General features: G+C 35.7%; 1 protein-coding gene across 3 annotated transcripts in view; it reads left to right on the plus strand.

The window, feature by feature from the left end:
* LOC149795762 (glycerol-3-phosphate acyltransferase 1, mitochondrial-like) overlaps positions 1 to 20863 on the plus strand; it is a 102443-nt gene extending 81580 nt beyond the window's left edge. For all 3 annotated transcript variants that reach the window (XM_089965669.1, XM_089965670.1, XM_089965671.1), the window contains exons 20-23: positions 2766 to 2885; positions 10285 to 10411; positions 12480 to 12548; positions 16513 to 20863. In XM_089965669.1, the coding sequence (XP_089821795.1) occupies positions 2766 to 2885; positions 10285 to 10411; positions 12480 to 12548; positions 16513 to 16685 (489 nt within the window). In that variant the 3' untranslated portion in view covers positions 16686 to 20863. The remainder of the gene's footprint in view (positions 1 to 2765; positions 2886 to 10284; positions 10412 to 12479; positions 12549 to 16512) is intronic.
* Positions 20864 to 23109: the final 2246 nt, after the last annotated feature.

Consider the following 23109-nt stretch of genomic DNA (forward strand, 5'->3'; position numbering starts at 1 on the left):
TCTAGGTGGTGTTGCTATTTTGGTGAGTGTCATACAACATGCTAGGTGGTGTAGCTATTTTGGTGGGTGTCATACAACATGCTAGGTGGTGTAGCTATTTTGGTGGGTGTCATACAACATGCTAGGTGGTGTTGCTATTTTGGTGGGTTATACAACCTGCTAGGTGGTGTTGCTGTTTTGATGGGTGTCATACAACATGCTAGGTGGTGTTGCTGTTTTGGTGGGTGTCATACAACATGCTAGGTGGTGTTGATATTTTGATGGGTGTCATACAACATGCTGGTTGGTGTTGCTGTTTTTATGGGTGTCATACAACATGCCAGGTAGTGTTGCTATTTTGATGGATGTCACACAACATGCTAGGTGGTGTTGCAGTGTTTGCATGAAATAAAATGATCCCTCACCCAGCTGTTGCACTTCAGAAAGTCATCTCTGTCCAGGAGTTCCAAAATCTAGTCATGCTGGATTCTACTCCTTTGGCAGATGGCTCATCTTTTCCTAAATTAAATCTGCATTGTGACATTTTACTGTGAAAGAACTAATCACACTTGTTAATCATAATTTTGCATTTTATATATAAAAGAAAATCAGACCTCAAATAGGCATTGCCACTGCTCACAAACTCCCCAGTAATCGGTATTAATCAATGGCTTAAACAGTCTCATTCAAGGCAGTGATGTGTAATAACTTTTATTCTTTATCACATCTTTGTGACTATACCTAACTCAAACAAATTGGGTTGTTCCACTTAGTATACTTTTCCTATGCAAATTAGCCTGATGGGCTCTACAACAGCAGTGTTCAAAGGACTTCATACCACATAACCCTAGCTATTCTCAACCAGTTAAGTAATCTGTGTAATGGTGGTTGTTTATCTGTGACCCACCTACCTCTTAGTAGACTGTGATAATCAGATGTTTAAACTGACTCCAGGATCAAAGCAGAACTGTTTACTACTTGTACACATTTCATGCTCCTGATATTTATAGTTGTCAACAATGTTTCTTTCCCCCCAGCGAAAAATTGTGTATTTTGCTTGATGTGTTAAGGCAAGTATGACTAGATTGGTATTAGAATTTCCCCATTAGTTGCAATATCATTTCTTGAAAAATGCTGACATGTTTGATTATCTATTGTACCATAAAAAGTCTGAAGTAAGGAAGTTTGCTTTGTTGTTCTAGGGTTTAGCGACATTTTTCAGCACAAGATAGGCTATACATGGCGGCCAGTATAACTGGTGGAGGAAGAACCCTGGAAAACCCAGGGAAGAACCACCGACCCATGAGAAGCTACTGGCAGGCTTTCCCACATACCCATGCTAGCCGAGCCTTGGACTCAAACCAACACAGACAGAGGTGAGATGGCAGTGATCTGGAAAAGTGAGTGCTTTAGACCACTCTGCCACTCGGGGCCCCAGGAATTTTGCAATCCAGATCTTGGTTCTGTTCAGTGTTATTCGTCACCTATTATTAACTCGTATTTTCTTCCATAATTCCTTTTTCTCTTAGTGAATATCAGCTACTTAATGCAAAAATCTGCAAAGAACAGCACAGTCACCTTATACATTGTTAGCTGGCCTAGGTGGCCAAATGGTCTAAAGCACTCGCTTTACTGGTCATTGCCATCTCACCTCTGTCTGCACTGGTTTGAGTGTCAGGCTGTACCAATGTGGGTATGTGAAAAAGCTTGCTTGTAACTTCCTGTTGTTTGATGGTTCTTACCAGGGTTTTTCTGGGTTCTTCTTCCACCCAACTGCCATGTATAAGCCATAGCTGAAAAATGGTTTAACCCAAATCAACTTTAACATTCTTAGCTAATCTGGTCACAGACCAGAAGAGCTTATGGAATGTGTTTCGTGTATCTGTCTGTTAGCTGAAGTTTGTTATCACTACTTTAAGGATTGCCATGAAACTCTACACGTACATTTATTCCATGGTCTGGTTAGTCCTAAATGAAAATGGTGCCAGTGGTTGAAAATGTTATTGCTACTCCTTCTAAGGGAGAGTCACAGAGGGTTTGTACTTCAAGACTTTTTATGACATCTTGTTAATGAAAATGGGGCTCTTTGAACATTCATTATGTCCACCACAGTTGTCATCTTGAAAATCATGTTATTGCTGCTCGTCCTGAGTGGAGTCATAATGACAGAGGTTTACATCACAAGACTTCTAGTTGGCCTATATGAAAATGGTACAGGACAGCCAATTACAGTGGTCATCTTGACAGTCTTGACAGTCTTGTTATAGGTAGTTCTCCCAAGTAAACGGTAATGTCAGCATGGGGTTTTCACTTAGTCTTTTTAAGATTTCTATCCCAGATGAAAAATGGTGGCAATCTTACGTCCAGTATGGCCTCCATGACAGCCAGCTTGAAATTGATGTTCTCAATATAAAGATAGAGAAAATTAATTTTATAATCCTTAATACATATGTTGCTTAAAACTGTATATAAGATATGATGTTAAAAGGAACTGGATTTTGTCTTGGATTCCTGGCTTTTCTTTACAGCCAGTAGAGCATCAGTCCCTCACAGAAGGTCTTGTTTTTACTGAAATCAGTTGAATAATTTTAATCAGTTTTAGTGATACCTAGCAACTACATTGCCAGCATATTACTAGAATTTACATTTTCAATTTTCAATATTTTCTTTGTACAAATTATAGTCAATGATTTTAAAAGTCTGTCTAACTACCCATTCAGCTATTAGCCATGTTACCAGGTTTGCCTTTTGATAATAAATAAAGTTTTATCTCGTTTCTGTTTTAGTTCAGCTCATCGTATAATACATATGACCGTAACTGGGCCAAGAGGATATCAGCCAGTCTGTCTTGGGCGGATGAAGAGGACCCAGATGATGATGTTTACAGAGAGGAGCAACTTCTTAGAGTATGCATCTGTAATTGTACTATAATTAGATAATCACTGGCAATCAGCCAGTTAAATTTTGCTATTTTGAATTGTTTTTATCTGCACATCATAAAGTGGAACCGTTTGTCAATCCATATCTCTATTGTTAATTTTGTTCCCAAATAACAAACTAGAGTTCTCCATCATCTACCATTATCAAACTTTGGGGATGGCTTGTACTATGGGTATGACAAATGCCTTTTTATTTTGGGGTCAAGCTTTATGTGACTGAATAAATAAAATGGTTTCTGTGCATTAACATTACTTTAACCAAATAAGGAAGAAGCCTTTGGGATACAAATATAACAATTCAGTCATTGTGACTGAAGAAAGAAAACTGATTTCTGCACAGTAAAATTAGTTGTACATACTATGCCTGGCCCATTGGTCAAATGGTCAAAAGCACTCAACTTTTTCCAATCACTTCCATCTCGCCTCTGTCCACGTGGGTTTGAGTTTTGGATTCAGCCATTGTAGGTATGTGGGAAAGCTTGCCATGGGTTGGCAGTTCTTACTGGGATTTTCTCTGGTTTTTCCTCCATCAGTTATACTCGCTGCCATGTATGGCCTATCATGCACAGAAAAAGGGCATTAAACCCAAAATAACAATGCATTGACTTCATGGGTTGTTTTGCATTTCAGATGAGGAAAACTACTTTGATTGTTGGGTTCAGAGGTAAAAAAAAATAATAAAGGCAATAGTGACTGAAAGAAGTAAAATGGTCTCTGCACAACTACATAAGGTCTACATAATATATACCTGGACCAAACTTTGTGGATGGCTCACAGTTAGAATAAGAAAAGACATGTTGATTTTGGGGTAGAAATGTCAAAAGGTCAGGTCAATATGCCTCCAAGAAGAAAAAGGTTTCTGCACGGCAACATTAGTTCTACATTAGACCAGGTCAGACTTTGGATGAAGGAAATATCCATTGTCTTTGGGGTAAAGAGGTAAAGGCTGCAGTGAAAGCAAAAATGGGCTTGCTAAATGGCTTTTGGTCTTGAATAAGCTACTTGGCTAAACTTTGTTGGTGGACTACAAATGGTGCTAATTTAAGTTCCGATAATTACTTATGGTACACACACCCCCACCCCCAATATTCTGGGGTTAAAGACAGAGCTCGCAGCAGACATGGTAAGTCTAATAAGTAAATAATGGCTTCTCATTTAAATACTTTACCTGATCACATTACATTAGGATAACTTTCTTTGCTACCTCCAGCTCCAGCTGTCCTGGAAAGACAGCAAAATGTCTTTTTGCCTATATGTTGTATATATAGATGAAGCCAAGCAACTGTTACAGGTTAAACCCCTTTTCTACCCGCTAGGTGGCTGCCATTATGTCTGGTTGAACCAGTTTTTACTTTCGCTGCCATGTCCCAAAATGACCTTTAGACAAGCCAGTTAAATTCCATGAATTTTATAACTTCATTTTAATCATCCACATTTCTTTTTCAGTGGTACATTAAGTAAAAATGTTGTTTAATATGTGAATTCTGGTGAATTTATTGATATTTTTTTGGTTATCTTACCATTTGATATTGCCACATGTGAGCATCATTCAGTTTCACTAGAGAAATTTCATGCACTATTCTTACATATATATATATATATATATATATATATATAGTTGCAACTTTATGGTCTGAAACTAAGTAATGGAAAAGAGTGGAAACCAACAAGTTTTGTAAAATGCAACAAATAATTTATTTCCCTAGAAAAGTTAAAAAGGAACTTATAGTGATATGAATTAAATCTTAAAATGGCCCTAAATGTTCTATCACAATTCCAAAAGTATAGACTGAGTATTCTGAATGAATTTTAGTGGTGTTTAGAATAAATCTTGAATGTGCATATGTGTATGTCTTTTCAACTGTGCTAATGTGCCAGCAATTTTGATGTATCACAATGATACCCTCTCCACCCCATGATGATGCAAAACAGCACCAGATACACTGTATCCAAGAATGCAGTAGAATTGTTGATTAGGCTTATGGGATGTCTACACGCCCCTCCAGGCAGACACAGAAACAGTGCCAGGACATACTGTATCCATGTATACAGTAGAAAGCACGGACAATTCTAATCAGGCCTTGGAATCATATATATTCTGTATGACTCAGAAGGCTTTGTTGTCGATATGTTGACAAAAGGAAATTATGTTTATGTAGTAATCTTGGTGGAGATAAGCATAGGATCCTGCAAATGAGGCAAGAAGGTTTGCAATTATTTATTCCATCCAAGCATGACAACAGTAAGAAAACAAGCAGGAAGTTAAGATTTGCAATTTCACATGTGCAGTACAAACGATTGATATGGATAGACCATACCAACCAGACCGCAAAGCATATACCATCTTTGAGACACTGTTTTGACTGCCAACTAGTTTATACAGTTGTATAGGTGAGCTGTATACAATTGCAGTGCTTAGGAGTCTCTTATCTCTTATCACCAAAAGGTAGCTGGACAGACATATTGTATTACTGGCTTGCCATCCTGACCATACCACACCAGTCAACCACACTGCAAGGTGCACTTTCTCTTTGGTAAGCTGTTCTGACTGCAACAGTATGAATACAATGTTCTTGACAGGACAGTTTCAACGAAATTTAAAAGCTGGCAGTACTTATGAAGCCTGTTTGATGGAGCCATTCTGGCCACCCCAGTCCAGCATTCCGTAATGCAGCCATTACTTATGGCATACCCAGTGGTCAAAACGATGATCCATGCTGATGATTCTTCCTTATTTCCCACTGATGAAGGGGATGAAACAGAAATGCTGAAACATTCCCATCCAAAAATTTAAAGGGCAGTGATAGAGGAAATCTATAGGAATTTGTCTCCATCAAAATACAATCATCCACCTTCCCACCTTCATTCAGTTTCAACTACAAGGTCATTGCCTTGGTGGATGTAGGGTAGACAGAGATGACAAACTGTCATCATTCAGAACCTTGCTACAGTTGTATTGCAAAAATTACTGGGCATATCTTGGAGCATTCATGATCCTGGTAACACAAGAACTCTATGGTCAATCAGTTGCATGCAACTTTTTAACCCCACTGGTAAAAAGTGACATACAGAAGTATTTTCTCCACATGTTCCTTGCCTAAATGTTGATGAAGTACATATTCAGTAGACTAAGTCAAAGTTAGTTGTGATCATTGTGTTGACTTCCACCATATTGAACTTGTGCATCTGATGAGTTTTTGGTCTAGCGGAAAATGCATGAATTATGATCATCGCTTTATTTCTGTACACTCCTTCCCTTTCTTCTCCATGTCAGTTAGGGCATCAAATTGAGGAGGTGGGAAAACAAGAGGCACAAGAATTTATGCAGTTCTGTTCTGATGGTTTCAGTCATTATAATGACTTAGCTGGTCCATTCCAAAAAACAGGTTGCTGTCGCTAGTCGACCAACAATTAACTATTCATTTCCTCTTCTTGATCAATCTTTCAATAGACGCAAAGGTGCAGGAAGCTGTGCATTCTATCAGACGTTCCCCTGATGTTATCTACATCAACTGTAAAGGACTATTCCTACTGCTCTCAGTAGGAATGCAAGATATAACCCCACAAGTGTTGGCCACCTGGCTAAAGGGAGACATTAATCAATGAGCTTGGAAATCTCACAGGACCAGGCACAAATTGAAGATTTCAGCTCAAAAAATACAAGCAACTTCCATGAGGCTGGCCTTGAATGTAATGTCTCAGTTTGGGACATAGATGAGTCAGCTGTCTGGCATGCCATCACTGCCTTCTCTAGTTTTCATTTTCATGACATGGCCTTGCTAAGGAAAAAACTAAATCTTGGGTTGGTGGTAGCTGCACAGACAGTGGCCACTTCCATTTATGAAAGTACAACCTTTGACCCAGACGTGAATTTGCCACTTTGCTGGAATAACCTGGGAAACATTTGATGGTAAGAATATAATCAAGTGCAGAATCCTGCTGGGATCTCCTGTCCACATGTGAAAACAAATTTTCTCTTGTTGTGCTAAACTAACATTAGAAGTTCCTCCTTTTAGTAGAGTGACACAGGTAGAGGTTGGCTGCTCATCATATCCTGAGTGACACAGGTAGAGGTTGGATGCTCACCATTTCCTCCTCTTCTTACCTATTCTCTAATGTGATCAGGTAATGTATTTGATGGAGAAAGCAAAATTTTCTAGTAAAGTATGTTTCTCTGATAATACTTAGCTGATTACATTAAAAATAATTCCTCCCACCATTCCCCACAATGCAAGCATCCTTTAAGGTGTTGCTCATGTAAAAGATGTAGCAAAGAAAGTTATCCTAATGTATTGTGGTCAGGTGTTTGTGTGTGTTCGTGTGTGCACATGTGTGATTAGGATTTTTAATGTAGCTTTAACAATTTTTCAGTCATATCACTTCAGTGTCTGCAGTGTGGCAGTTTATAGTTATGTCTAGCACTGGGGCATCATGCCACAGACATGTAGCATGATGTTCCACCCAGTCACATTATCCTGACACCAGGCCAACCAGTCCTATCACTAACCTCTTAATGCTGTGCTTTTAAGTGAGGCAGCTGTTAGTACCACTTTTTAAAGTCTTTGGTATGACTCGGCCGGGAGTTCGAACCCACGACCTCCTGCATCCGAGGTGGAGGCTCTAACCACTAGGCCACCAGAGCGGTCTTTTGGTCAGGTAAGTATTATTTGAGAAACATAATTTAGTAAAAATAAATATTTGCTTTCTTCACGATAAGTTTAGTTCAAGACTGCATATCTTGACCAAAGGTCCTGGTCTTTGAGACCCATTGGTCAGAAATCTCATGAGTATACTGTGACCTATTTGTGCATACATTGAGGACTATTTAACATGGGACTAGTTTATGATATGCTTTTCACAGTACTCTTGTTTTATTCATGATTTCCCTAAAGGTCTTTTGACTCAGAAGGTTATTAAAAACCACATTGCCATTTTTGTTTTATACAAAAGGCTGCGTGTGTAATGCTGTGATGTATATCAGTTGCCTTTTCTGTTTCTGTTTCTATTTCACCATTATATTATAATTACACCATTCACTTTTACCAAACTTTGTAGGTGGCTTGTAATTAAGGCAAAAATGACACCCATTGAGTTTGGGTTAAGTAGGTCACAAGTCAAGGTCACAGAGATTGAAAACTGAAAAATTGTTTCTGCACAATAATTTAAGTTGTAAACCCAGTATCTTAATCTTTAAAGTGGTTGTCATGGCATAAGTAATGCCTCTGGTAGAGGTGTCATGGCAATTCTAATGGCATATGTAATGTTTCAGGTAGGCAACTGTTTACACATCTGGTAGAGGTGTCATGGCACTTCCAATGGCATTTGTCATGTTTCAGGTAGGCAACTGTTTACACATCTGGTTACTTCAGCTTGATGTGAATGGTTGTGAAACTAAATTTGGTTAGTACATTGGGCCCTGCAACAAGGAGTGGAAATATGATAAAGTTACATATGTGACTTGATGTTTTACTAAAGTTCAGACTTCAATTATTATTTTTCATATAGAGTTTTTTCTATCTGTTAGGTACAGAAATTAGAATACATGAAGATTAAAAGCAATTGCAAATACCGAGATAAATTGTGATGGCCATAGTGCAGTTTTCATTTCTTTTCTCATATAATTCAGCAACTTTGTTTTCTGTTAAGCCAAGTGGGAATATGTGCATGGGTCTTGTGCTGCAAAACTATATTGTGCTTCAAAGGTCAACCAAACTTGTCACATTGCTTGTACTCATGCAAGGAAGATTTTGAGGTCTAAGGTCACTGTGATAAAACAAATGGAAAAACAGTTTCTGCTGAATAACTTGAATTCTATTACACATCCATTACCAGACTTGGTGTCTTGCATGTTTTTAAAAGCAAGAAAGACAGCTTGTGATTTTCACTTGTTTTGTCATAGATCAAGATCACAGTATTTGAAGAAAAAAAAACTATTGCTTGTAATAGTTTTATGACAACTACATTGAACTAACATGGTGGAATATTTCTGCTGGAGATTGGAAGATGACTTTTGTTATTTGGCACAAAAAGTCATATGTCTTGAGCACTATGACCAATAAATGGACAGTTGCACAAAAAAAATTTGATCTTGTATTATGTTCCTTAAGCTAACTGTGTTGGTGTATTATAAATGAGGCTAAATTATTTAAAAAAAAGTAAAGTGACTTCAGAGTGAAAAGTTTGGACAGGTCACAATCATAATGACTGGATGAAATGCTTAAAGTCCCTGTCAGTCAAAGAGTAAAAATATGCTTTCTTCACATAAACTTAGTTCCAGAGTATATACCGTGACAAAACTTAATGGCATCTCTTCCTTTGCATGCTATTTTTAATGCAAAGTAGGGAATTCCCCAAATAAATGACATCAAGCATTGGGCGAGTGGATAATGTACTGTTCATGGTATTCTTGTTGGTCAATGTATATATTGTGTATGGCATGTTAACATTGTTTTATTTCCATGACTAATTTTAAGACATTCTCCAAATATATCCTATATCGAACTTAAGGGATTCTTCAGTTTTTAGCATTATTTTTAAATACCATTTTTGTGTTTTGTGTGGTGAACATTTTTACAGTATTTTTATATGGATTGTCTTGTAACTTTACATTGAGATATCAATTAGTTTTAAACATTTTTCATCTTTGGTCAGCTGTATACAAATGCTACCATGTTCATGTAGTGCAAACAATTACCGTGCTGAAAATAATTATAATCTTTGTAATTCAGAGTTAAAAATCTCTGCATTGAATTTGTAATCCTTCAGAATAGTAAAATATTTGTCTTTATTATGTTCTGTCTATTTGTGATTTGTCTGTATATTTTGGTATATTAGGGTTGCTCCTGATTTAAACATATGAGGAGTTTGGGAAGAACTATGTTAATTACTGAGTAGACTAGCGTAAAAGTCTTAGTCAAGTCCAACTGCAAACAGTGTAGACTCTTATCTGCAATTGCATAATGTTCTGGCTGAGCAGTTGTTTGCTCTACTGATTATTTTTATAAGACTGCATAAACCCAGATCTGCCAGTGTATTATGTGATGGTAGATCTGGCTCTATGCAGTCAGACGTTGGACTTGTAATTGAGTATATATGGTAAATGCATGGAGGGTCTAATTAATACTGTTCCGAATTTGGCAAGGAAATTAATATTTGATGGATGCTGTGGTCTTTTTATTTTTGGTACTAATTATTGGATAGCCCTTAAGTTAAATGGCTGTTACTTTCAAAGATTTATGGTCAGAAACCTTGCCCATAAGAACCCTTTCACATAAGAAACCTTTCCCGTATCCATCCATATTGCAAGCCTGATTCTTCTTACTCTCCTTTTTTAATATTTACTTAACATTTACTTAATTAATTTCAGGTTAACATCCATAGAAATGACTGTGTCGACAAACTTGTTTTTTTCCATCGTATACTGGCTCCATTCTTTGAGTCATACCTTGTTGCTGCAAGTCACATCTCAACTTCCCTGGAAGAGGAAATGTCAGGTTAGTTCAGTTTGTTTCACTGTATTTTTGTTTTGTACCTTTGTGACAGTATAATAATGATGATGATATTGTCTAATAATTATTTCGAAATTTTACCATGTACTGTTGATAAAGAAAGTTAAGAATCTTGTATTTCAGTTCTCTCTCAGTTTCTGTTTGTCTCACTGTCTCTCTCTCGCAAGCAAAATAAATATTTAGAAGGACTGACATATGCATAGTGTACACAATCTGGAAAATCAAGGATTAAGGTATGTAAATGACATGGTTTCTTCCCATTTAGTAACTCAGTTTTGAAACATGGAAAGGTGGATGGGAGGCTTGTTTTATAGATGCATTGTATGTTCCTGCCAACCACTATGACTTTGGCATGATCATTACAGTTTTGTGCTCTAAATTGTCTTTTGCTCACCTTTGTATGGAGTTTAGATACACTGATAAAAAAATTAAATAAAGCAATATAAACTGCTTTTGTCTTTTAAAAACCCTTTTTACCACCCGAATGTGATTTGTAATCAGTAATGTTATATCATAAACAAGGATCCCCTTAGTTTTTGAAAGAGTACACGTATCACAGTTATAGCTTGAAATTGTGAAGAAAAAATAAGGGATATTCCAGTTTTAAATGAATCGAGGATATGAGGAATGCACTGTAGTTGTTTTTGGTTCAGCATGGGGTCTGAACTTGTTTTTTTGTTGGCCAATTTTCTATTAGATTTTCCATTTGTTCATCTTTCTATCCTTCTGTCTGTCCATTCCATTTTTCATGTCTGCAAAATAATTTCCAGCCCTGGTTTTCAGATCCACTCACTTTTTTTTTCTGGATGCTAACACCCTTAATTATCCATGGACTTGAAAGTAAATTTGGGTTGCAGCTTTATGAAACTGACTGAGTCAGCATTCTATAACATTATTTAGTGTAGTTATAACACCCCTGATTGTCAGACACACCTAGGGCCCCAGGTGGCATGGTGGTCTAAAGCATTTGCTTTTACCAATCACTTCCAAATCACTTCTCTCCACATGCATTTGAGTCTCAGGCTCGGCCAGTGTGGGTACATGAGAAAGCTTGCCAGTAGCTTCATGTGGATCAGTGGTTCTTACTGGAGTTATTCCAGGTGCTTCCTCCACCAGTTATGCTGGCTTCCATGTATAGCCAATCTTGCACTGAGATATGGCATTAATGCCAAAACAGCTACAAACAACATCAGGCCTACCCTCTTTTATTTCTTCACAATAGCTTCCTAACTATTACTGTATTTCCAACCAAATTTTGATGACAGCATAATATTGATTAGGCATGAAATGAGTTTGATTATCAGTGTTCTGCTTTATCAATCGCCAGAATTTTATCCTGTCATTGTCAAACCCACTCACTTTGATTTCGGGACAATGATTCCTGTATAATTGGATAGTTACCAAATTTGGTAGATACTTTATATTGATGGAACAGACTTGCTTACTTTTATTTCTGCACAGTAGCTTCCTTGCTTATTATTGTAGTTTTGAATACAGCGTGATACGGATGAGATCTTTGCTAAGTTTGATTGTCAGTATGACCAAGTTAAATTTTCAGCATTTTTCACCATCTTATACTATAAATATAGACCCTTATTTACACTCTCCTATTTTCCTTTCTACCCAATAATACTTCATTGATTATATCACCATGGTCCCCATGTCCTTCCTTTACAAAACTACCATCTTCTACTTCCAACATAAAATGAGAGGCATTCATTCCTTTATTTTTCTTTTACATTATATTGTTAGAGTTTCCATTTTGGGGTATAATATTATTTTTTTTTAGTTGTGGTACTCCTAAAAAAGTTTGGCTTTCTCCTCACAACCCCTCCCATTCTCATGTGTATTGCATATATGAAAGTACAGAAATATATAAATTGTAGTTTTTAGTTTTGCCCATTTTATATGAAATTAAATATTGGAAAATATACAATTAAATGTAATGATTATAATTTAACTGACACACTTTTATGTTTCTATTGTTTACACACAATACTATCACAACTTGAAAAGCAGTAGTATACTTCATTTTCTGTCCATCATATTTCAGAGGATGATTTCATTCAAAGTCTGCATAACTGTGCAAAGGAGAGGGTTGAGAAAGGTGTTGCAAGCTACAGTAAGTAAAGGACTTGTATCTCTATAAACCTAATGAATAAGTTGTAAATTCCCTCTAACAGATGATTTACAAATTACAAGAGGTATGTTTTATATAAACAAATTCATTACAGTTTACTTACATTTTGAGAAAAACATCACTGAAATTATACATTTGCTGCTCCTGCATTATAGCATGCACAGATAAATCGCAAACCCACTTATATTGTGAAGCTTATTATTATGTTCTTCTAGATAATAGGCCCCTTATTTACTCAATCTTGGTTTTAAAAAATGCCCCTGTTTGCTGAACATCAGTAAATATAAGCCCCTGTTTGCTGAACATTATTAAATATAGGTCCCTGTTTGCTGAACATCAGTAAATATAGGCCCCAGTTTGCTGAACATTATTAAATATAGGTCCCTGTTTGCTGAACATAAGTAGATATAGGCCCCTGTTTGCTGAACATTATTAAATATAGGCCCCTGTTTGCTGAACATCAGTAAATATAGGCCCCTGTTTGCTGAACATTATTAAATATAGTCCCTGTTTGCTGAACATAAATAACTATAGGCCCCTGTTTGCTGAACATTATTAAATATAGGTCCCTGTTTGCTGAACATCAGTAAATATAGGCCCCTGTTTGCTGAACATTATTAAATATAGGCCCCTGTTTGCTGAACATCAGTAAATATAGGCCCCTGTTTGCTGAACATTATTAAATATAGGCCCCTGTTTGCTGAACATCAGTAAATATTGGTCCCTGTTTGCTGAATATCATTAAATATAGGCCCCTGTTTTATGAACATTAGTAAAAATAGACCCCTGTTTGCTGAACATCAGTAAATATTGGCCCCTGTTTGCTGAATATCATTAAATATAGGCCCCTGTTTTATGAACATTAGTAAAAATAGACCCCTGTTTGCTGAACATAAGTTAATATTGGTCCCTGTTTGCTGAACATCAGTAAATATAGGCCTTTGTTGGCTGAAAATTAGTAAAAGTAGACCCCTGTTTGCTGAACATAAGTAAATATAAGCCCCTGTTTGCTGAACATTAGCACTGTTCCATTTAAATGTAAATGCTACCCAGGGAAGGCAGGTTTGTCAAAATATATGCCAGGGTACTTTGAGTTCATAGAGTTCATATTAAAATAATAAGAAACTTCTAAATTGCATTTCTGTGTGAGTACCCCACTTTAAAAGTGCCTTCCCTGGGTCCCATGTATGTTTTAATGGAACAGCCCTTAGTAAAAATAGGCCCCTGTATACTGAACATTTATAAAATAGGCCCTGTTTGCTGAACATCAGTAAATATAGGTCCCTGTTTGCTGAACATTAGTAAAAAATTAAAAAATAGACCCGTTTTCTGAACATCAGTAAAAATTAGACCCATTTGCTGAACATTGGTAAATATAGGCCCCTGTTTGCTGAACAGCAGTAAAAATAGACCTCTTTTTGCTGAACATCAGTAAAAATAGATTCCTGTTTGCTGAACACCAGTAAAAGTAGACCTCTGTTTGCTGAACATCAGGAAACATTGTGAGCAAATTGGTAATAAAACCTTGATAGATCACCCATTTTATCATCAAACTGTTGGTTGGTCCATGGAAAAAGTTTGGAATCAGTATAGAGGAACTCCTTTTTAAAAAAAGATATTATACATTATTTTTCTTTTAAATTTTTCATATGTTGTAAATTACAATATATGATGAAATATCAATAAATGAAATATTAAAGGTGCCTACTGGTGGCAAAATTTTAAGAAATAAATACTAATGCAATAAGTCTTGTCAAATGAAAGTTGTCCTTCAATTTAATCTTTTCTTTTGGTTTTGGTCTAACTATTGTAAATATGATATGCCCTATTCTATTCATATGTGAAAGTGTCAATTGACTTTCAAAGTGGTTCCCATAACCATCTGCATGAGAACCCAATTAAATGCTAATTGTGGTCCAAATTGAAGAAGTGTTTGTTGCTTTGTTACAGTCAGCTAACAAGTCCATATAATTTGTATTATCATGTTAATTACATCTTTTGTATAAAATCAAGTAAAATAGTACAATAAAACAAAAGACATGCAGAGCTGTTTGTCATGATTTTGCATCAGGTCAGTTTATTTGAATTGACCATTCGGATACAGTTTAAAATATTAAGTAACACAATGTTTTTCAGATTGCTGTCATTGCATTAACAGATTGCTTTCTTAAAATTTTGAGCAGAAACTTTTCTTATTTGGAGCACCTTTTCTGGTGTTCCACACCCTGTGTGTGAAAAATATTCATCCAGTTGAAGTGGTACATGTTCCTATCCATTGTATGCAAAAAAATCGTGAATAATATTTTAAAAAGTTCAAAGTGGAGGTGTGAATATTTTTTAATTAAACAATGTTGTAACATAGCCTTTTAAAGAAAGGCATTGCTGAATGCTTTGAGAAGTTTGCATTCTCTTCAATCATAGTTTTATTTCTTCTAAAAAACAATACAAGTTGCATTTAGCTGATCATGTATTAATGTTAACATTGTTAGTGTATCATATGCACAGAATGACTGACAGTTCTGTATGTACAAGTAAAATTAGGCTTTTGTCCTTAAACTGAGAAAGTATGCAACAAAGATTTTATGACATAACGGTGATGTCTTCTAATTGCTGTGTTCGATCTATTCCAAGCCATAAAAGTGCTGTTAACAAATTGCTGTACGCGATTTATTCCGAATCATAAAAGTGATGTCAACTAATTGCTGTACGTGATTTATTCTGAGTCATAAAAACACAAAAATGAATAAATGTTTGATATGCTGACCTCACTGACATTTGGGACAAATGTTCTTGTAATTTTAAATTCAGAATATAACCATATTTTACTAATGCATAGAGTAGTAGTAGTATTTATGTCACTTTCTCAGGCATTGGAAGTTCCTGACTGCAACTTTATATGTAGACACTGTGACCTAAATTTTCACTTCATTCAAGTTTTGTGTTTCAGTCAGTTTCTCAGGAATTTTTGGCCCCAGAGTCCAGCAGCTAGGCATATAGATGCACCTTAGTAAGTGCAAAGCCATCCTAACAAATGTAGGCCACTGTGACCTAAATGTCACACTTAAATGACTTTGGTTATTTTTTGTGTTTAAGTCAGTTTCTCAGGCACTGTTAGCCTCACAATCATGTTTTAATGGCATGCAGATGTATCTTATTGAGTGCAGTACCACTGTACCAAATAAGGTCACTGTTACCTAAATTTCATGCTTAATTGATGTTGGTTAGATTTTGCATTTAGGTTTCTCAGGCATTGTTAGCTCTAGAGTCATGTAATATGAAATATAGAAGGGTCTCTTTGAGTTAATTACCGTCTTACACAATGTAGGTCATGATGACTTAAATTTCACATGTTAGTAACTTAAGAAAGTTTTGCATTCAGGTTAGTTTCTTGACCATTACTGGCCACTGAGGCAATCAGCATAGTTTGTAAATTATCATAGCAAGTACAATGCCATCTTTTCAAAAGTAGGTCAGAGTGACCTAAATTGCACATTTAATTGATGGTGAAGTTTTGTGTGCAGGGTCAGTTTCTCATGCACATTTTGACTACTTGGTCATAAAGGGTGTTGGGATGGTAAGGCATTTGTGTTCAGTGAACACATTTATAGTCGATTTTCACCATGCTACTTCCATTAATGTTTTTTCTATATATCTACCAGAAATTTATTCTTATATTTAGCCAAATTAACTTAAAAATATGGGCCATTTATTAAATATTTCCCTTGTACTTCTGGAGCAGTAACATTGTTCTATCTTGTTTTTCCTTGATTTCATATTTTGTGATCATTGGATCTGTCTGGTAGACTTTTCATACTTAGCTCTGACAGTTTTTTGCAGCCTTATACATCTGTCATATTGACAACTGACTGATTGGATTGCTAGAGTTATGCTTGTAAGGTAATAATTGATGTTTGTACATGTACTATATTAAATGCTTCTCTTTCAGGTGAAAGTGCTGCTGTAGACACCCTCAGAAATGCATTGAAGTCATTTGAGTACCTGAAAGTTATTGACACTTGTTTTGCTGGAAATTTGAGGATAATAGGACTACATGATGACTTTGATGTCAAAGATAAATTGACACAGTATATTACTTTACTGGAATCACTTAGAGAATAATCTTCCACCTTTGTGATCAAGAGTTTTAGATCTCATTAAAGAGTCTTCTCAAAACGCTGTGCTCATTCTTGTTCACGTGTGTTGTAAGAAAATAAGAAGCACGGTTGTAAATGCCATGAAATACAAGTGCCCATTGACTCGAATCCAGCAGTTTGGGATTGTACCCATAGACTTTTCAGGCTGTGAAAAAGTTTTGCTAAGTTTCCAAGGTTTTCAAGCAGTGCAGTATTAGAGAAAGATTAAAAGCACAAATGCAAACAGTTTTGTACAGACTCCCAAATCTTCTCCAAGACTGATGTAAATGTAAACGAGGTCTTCTATCAATGAAAAATAAAACAAGGAATAATTTTTTGAGTATCTCCCAGGATTCTCTGAATTATGGTTCAAAAGGTATTTGAATAAAATGTGAAAGCAATGAAAATTAATGGACCAGTTATTAATGACAGTTTTCAATTTACAGGAATAAATGCATGCTTAGAGGCTCTGTGTATGGACCATCATATAAACTTTAGAGAGCATGTAAATTGGTTCATCACTAATGACACTGCCATATATATCTCCTGTCTTTGTCACAAATGAGATGCGTGTACATGACAACATGAGATTTATATTCTAGGCCTGGAAATCCTAATAAGTCTGAACTTGAGATTTTGTGTAAGTCATTTTCCTAGATGAGATATATGGCATTGTGAGATTATCACTCTTGGCCTGGAAATCCTGATGAGTCTGAACTTGGGATCTTGTGTAAGTCATTTTCCTGGATGAGATATACGGCAGTGTGAGATTATCACTCTTGGCCTGGAAATCCTGATGAGTCTGAACTTGAGATTTTGTGTTTGCTAGTCATTGTCCCTAATTAGATATATGGCAATGTGAGATTTATACTACGGGCTTGGAAATTCTATTAAGTTTGAACTTGAGATTTTGTGTTTGCTAGTCATCGCCCCAAATTAGATATATGGCAGTGTGAGATTTATACTATGGGCCTGGAAATTCTATTAAGTTTGAACTTGAGATTTTGTGTTTGCTAGTCATTGTCCCAAATGAGAGATATGGCATTGTGAGATTTATACTATGGGCTTGGAAATTCTATTGTTTGAACTTGAGATTTTGTGTTAGCCAGTCATGAAGGAACTACTTAGAAAGGCACCTTGTTTTGGATGGACAATAAAGCTCATTCTCAAAATTTCTACAGTATCCAGGTCTGATGCAGATCAACACTTGTGTATTTATCTTAAACACCAAATGAGATTCAAGTTTAAGCCCTCTAATTTAGTAGTTTAAATTCTTCACAAAATTTGCAGATGTTGGTACACGATATATATTTAGGTATGCTATATTGTGAAAATAAAGCATGTATACTTTATAGATACATTTGATCAAAATAATTACACACATAGCTCTCATAGATGTAAAATACAGCTCTCTCCCAGAGTAATGTAACTCCAATTATAATATGGCAACACTGCAGACTGACGCTGCAATTTATGTTTAAAATAACGTTTAACAGCCATGTAATTTATATTGAAACCAAGACATTGCCAGATTCGGGTTTTTACAGTCAGCCATAGGCTCTAAATAGTCGCAGTTGCTTTAATGTCGGATGTTGTATCCTTATCCAGAAATTACCCATATCTCTAACAAGCCACTGGTAATTGGTCCATGTCACTTATTGTGTCCAGAAATTACCTGTATCTGTAACAAGCCACTATGGTAATTGGTCCATGGCATGTATTGTTTCCTGAAATTACCCATATCTGTAGCAAACCACTATGGTAATTGGTCCATGTCATGTATTGTGTCCAGAAATTACCCATATCTGTAGCAAGCCACTATGGTAATTGGTCCATGTATTGTGCCCAAAAATTACCCATATCTGTAGCAAGCCACTATGGTAATTGGTCCATGTATTGTGCCCAAAAATTACCCATATCTGTAACAAGCTACTATGGTAATTGGTCCATGTCATGTACTGTTTCCTGAAATTACCCGTATCTGTAACAAGCCACTATGGTAATTGGTCCATGTCATGTATTGTGTCCAGAAATTACCCATATCCGTAACAAGCTACTATGGTAATTGGTCCATGTCATGTATTGTGTCCTGAAATTACCCGTATCTGTAACAAGCTACTATGGTAATTGGTCCATGTCATGTATTGTGTCCTGAAATTACCCGTATCTGTAGCAAGCCACTATGGTAGTTGGTCCATGTCACTTACTGTATCCTGAAATTACCCATATCTGTAGCAAGCCACTATGGTAATTGGTCCATGTCATGTATTGTGTCCAGAAATTACCCATATCTGTAGCAAGCCACTATGGTAGTTGGTCCATGTCGCTTACTGTATCCTGAAATTACCCATATCTGTAACAAGCCACTATGGTAATTGGTCCATGTCATGTATTGTGTCCAGAAATTACCCATATCTGTAACAAGCCACTATGGTAATTGGTCCATGTCACTTATTGTATCCTGAAATTACTCGCATCTCTAACAAACCACTGTGGTAAATTGTCCATTTCACTTATTGTATTTGGTACACACAACTGCTAAAATTGCATTTAACACTAAAGCCACTCGAGCATATCAGTGACTTAACGTCCATAAACTCGCTAATAATGTAGGACATGCTGCCTTTAATCCTTTTTTGATCTGTTCTTGTCCAGGTGTCAGCAAACTGTGGTCTGTATTAAGCTCATCGTTTGCATTTGTTGTGCAAAACTGGTGACTATACTCTTTCCCCCATGGATGCTCATACATGCAGTCAATGAATTTTCGATTGTTCTTACTCTGTTATGGTTTGGTAAATAACATGGTCACCATTAAGGGAACCCCGGTACTGTGTTATAATGGGGAAGAGTTGTATGTAATTTGTGACCACACTTGGAATAAATGTTTTCCCAAAAAAAAATTCTCATCAGAATGAATATTTAATGCCTCGAATGTGCCAGTGTTGCTAAAAAACAAGAAATCTCCATTTGTATTGAGATGTTGATGTTCATACTTCTGTTTTGAAAGTTCATTCTTTGATTTATATGCAAATTACTTTGTGTTAAATGGAATTCTAAATGCCAGCTGAAATGGTGAATATTTTATCTGTGTTTATTTTTTTTCAAAGGTACAGATTCAGTTGTTGTTATGTGACATTGCAGGATTTTTGTTGAAATGTAATATTCTATATTTTTGTACTGTACATAATTTTGTGACAAGCTTAACCACGGACCATTATTTTCATGTCTCTGTATGTCAGTATGTACGTCAGAAACATTATTTTCATGTCTCTACAGATGTTTACTAGGAATGTTATTTTCATGTCTCAGCAGATGATTCCCAGGGAGAAAAGAATTGTGTGTATATGATTGTGTATCTCGAACATTATTTTCAAGTCTCTACATAAAAATGCCTGAAATGTTATTTTCATGTTTCTGCTTAAGTATGCCTGGAACTTTATTTTTATGTCTCTGTGTATGTATGCCAAGAACATTATTTTGTAGGGAAGAATTTAGGTATGAGAACATTAGATTTACAGAGTAAAACATAAGACTTAAAATTCATGTATTCTGTGAAAATTATTCATGTTAGAGGAACAGTTTGGTGAGACAATATTTATTTACTTTGTGATTATGATATTACATGCAAATGAGAGATTATTTTTTATGCAACAAGTACAAATATTTCATCTAAATTTTATAAAGGAGCAAGAACTGCAAATTTATCTGTCTTGACGTTACGTTTTTCAAATATTGTGACGAGTTGGTTCAGGAAAATGATAACTAGATAATGCCCCACTAACTAATGTTAAAAAAAAAAAAATGAAATGTCTAAGGCATGATAACAAGTTCATTTACAAAAGTTATCTCCCTTTGTAACCATACTACCTGCAAAAGGAGAGCTATTTTATGGGAAGTGAATGTTTTCAGAACTGTTAACTAGCATTTCACCTTAGAATTGAATTCAAAGAGAAAAGAATATTTTACAATCATAAGATCATGCAATATCTGTAAATATCATGCATTTTGACTTTGTGCATTTTGTAATATGTTTTGGTTATATGTGCTGTATTGTCATATAGTAAAAGTATAGAGTTTTCTGATTGTGATAAGGAGATTAGAAAAGTATTATGCAAGTAAAATGTACTTAAGTATACTTTATGAAAATAAAGTCTTTATTTGTCACATTTTTCTTCCTATTTATTTGCAGGGAATAGATATACATGAGACCAAAGGATCACTGATCATTGAAGGGAGAGTAAAAATTGCTTTGTAATTGCTCATTGGTTCCAGAATATGCTATATGATTCGTGCCAATTAAGGTTTGTAGTAGACATTTATCATCGTGTCTGCAAAGAATATTCTCTACAAACTGAGATATCAAGGACATGTTTTGTCATCATATCTATGTAGCTCTTGATAAACTTGACATTTATTGAAATCCCGGTCAGAAAATATTAGAAGCTTTGTAGTGCCACTCTGCTACTTTGCATTATGGGGCCCCGAGTGGTCTAAAATGCTCTCTATTATGGATCACTGCCATCTCATCTCAGTCTGCGTAGGTTCGAGTCTCAGATTGGGCCAATGTGGGTATGTGAGAAAGCTTGCCAGTAGCTTCTCAAGGGTTGGTGGTTCTTTCCGGGAATTTACTGGGTTCTTCCTCCACCATTAATACTGGCCGCTGTGTATAGCCTATTGTGTGCTGAAAAATGGCGTTAAACTCTTCAACAACTACAACTACTTTGCATTATGTGGTTACACTAGTGGTTGCAATGCATAGTGTCACCCATGAGCACACGATGTTGTAGTTGAAACTGCTTGTGTAAACTTAATGAATGGGCAGCACTATGAATGGTTAACTCAACTGCCTTGTGTTCCCCAGTTAATACTAATGTATAATATACATTAATATGAAAACTGGTTCGTCTCTGTTGTTGTTTGATTGTGTTCTAGTTTTGATTCAAAGAAATGCATTCATGTTTTATATTTTAGCTGAACAAGATTGTCAATAGATCTGATTCATTATTTTTGCCAACTGAATTCCTGGTCTTAGACACCAAGACATATCATTCATAGAACAAATCTTTTAAAACACTGCATTATATAGGGACTGGTTAATATGAGATTTTCAGGACTTAACTATCCTTCCATTTTTGTAAACTTAATATAGTGGATTTGCATTGTGAAAACAGAATTTTGTCCATATTTAAACAAAAAAAGGACTAGAGGATGAGTGAACAACTTGTATAAATATATGTCCAACTTCCTTGACACCCAGTTTCTACCCCATGATGGAGATGGCCTTGTGGTTTTTTAAAAACCCCACAGAACTCTTATGAAAGCAGAGTGAGTAAAATGTTTGACATGCGTATCTTCTGGTGATGAGTATCATTTGTACTAAGTTTCACAGCAATCTACTGCTATATGTACAACTAGTTGCATCCACAAAACTCTTGTTACACTCCATCCAGAGGTAAGTTAAAAAGGGCAATAACCCCTTACCAAAATCGAGGGACAACAAAGATTTGTCAACATATGCAACTTAATACCGTAAGATAGGGCTTTGCAAATTTGATAAAAGGGCAAGCTGACTGGAAAATTGAACTTGCCCTTGGGAATTTGAGCTTGATCGAAAATATGGGAATAAAATATCAGAAACTAAGAAAATAAAGTACAGAATGTTTTAAGGAAACTACACTATTTTTAAAAATATAGAACTTTCTTCATGTTATTTTTGCATACACCTTAAAACAATGTCAATAAAGTTTACAAAAAGATGCATGTAAATAGTATATGTAGATGCAGAAATAAAGGAAGGTTAGAATGTAGATGTTTAGGTAAAATGCCTTAAACTGAAAAGTTCCAAGTCCAGGAATGGACCTGTGTTAACTTCATTTTAGTCATGTTGTCACATCATAACAATTTTCATTTTGTTTCTGCTTAAACTTGTATTGATCATGGAAATTTTAATATCAAATCCAGTAAGAAAACAGTTAAAACCACATCCCACACTGAAATATTCCAATGTTAATGAGTTCAGCATTTGTTTTTTTTCTGGGGAGTGCTGTATGCACTCGCATGTCTGCTGATTTTCAACTTTAAAACAGCAACATGTATCTAAAGAATCCTTGACAAGATGATACCTGAGAATGATTTGAGGACACTTTTTTTTCCTTTTATTTCCAAACAGTAAGTATGCATTGGTCTTCTGTAATAATCTTGTAAACAACATCATAAGTCTTTTAGTGAAAATATTGTGTTGATATGACCATCTGTTCAGGACCAACTTGGCATAAGTTGTTTTTAATGAAACCCCATTTTCCATATTGGATGGAACCATTCTCATTTAGAACTAACTAAACACCAGATGTTTTTCAATGAAAACCCCAATGCTGATAAGACCTTCCATTAATCAAGAGTAGTGATAACAA

This window comes from Sinohyriopsis cumingii, chromosome 7 (assembly GCF_028554795.1).
Source record: "Sinohyriopsis cumingii isolate HCF-2022 chromosome 7, ASM2855479v2, whole genome shotgun sequence".
Classification (NCBI taxonomy): Eukaryota; Metazoa; Mollusca; class Bivalvia; order Unionida; family Unionidae; genus Sinohyriopsis; species Sinohyriopsis cumingii.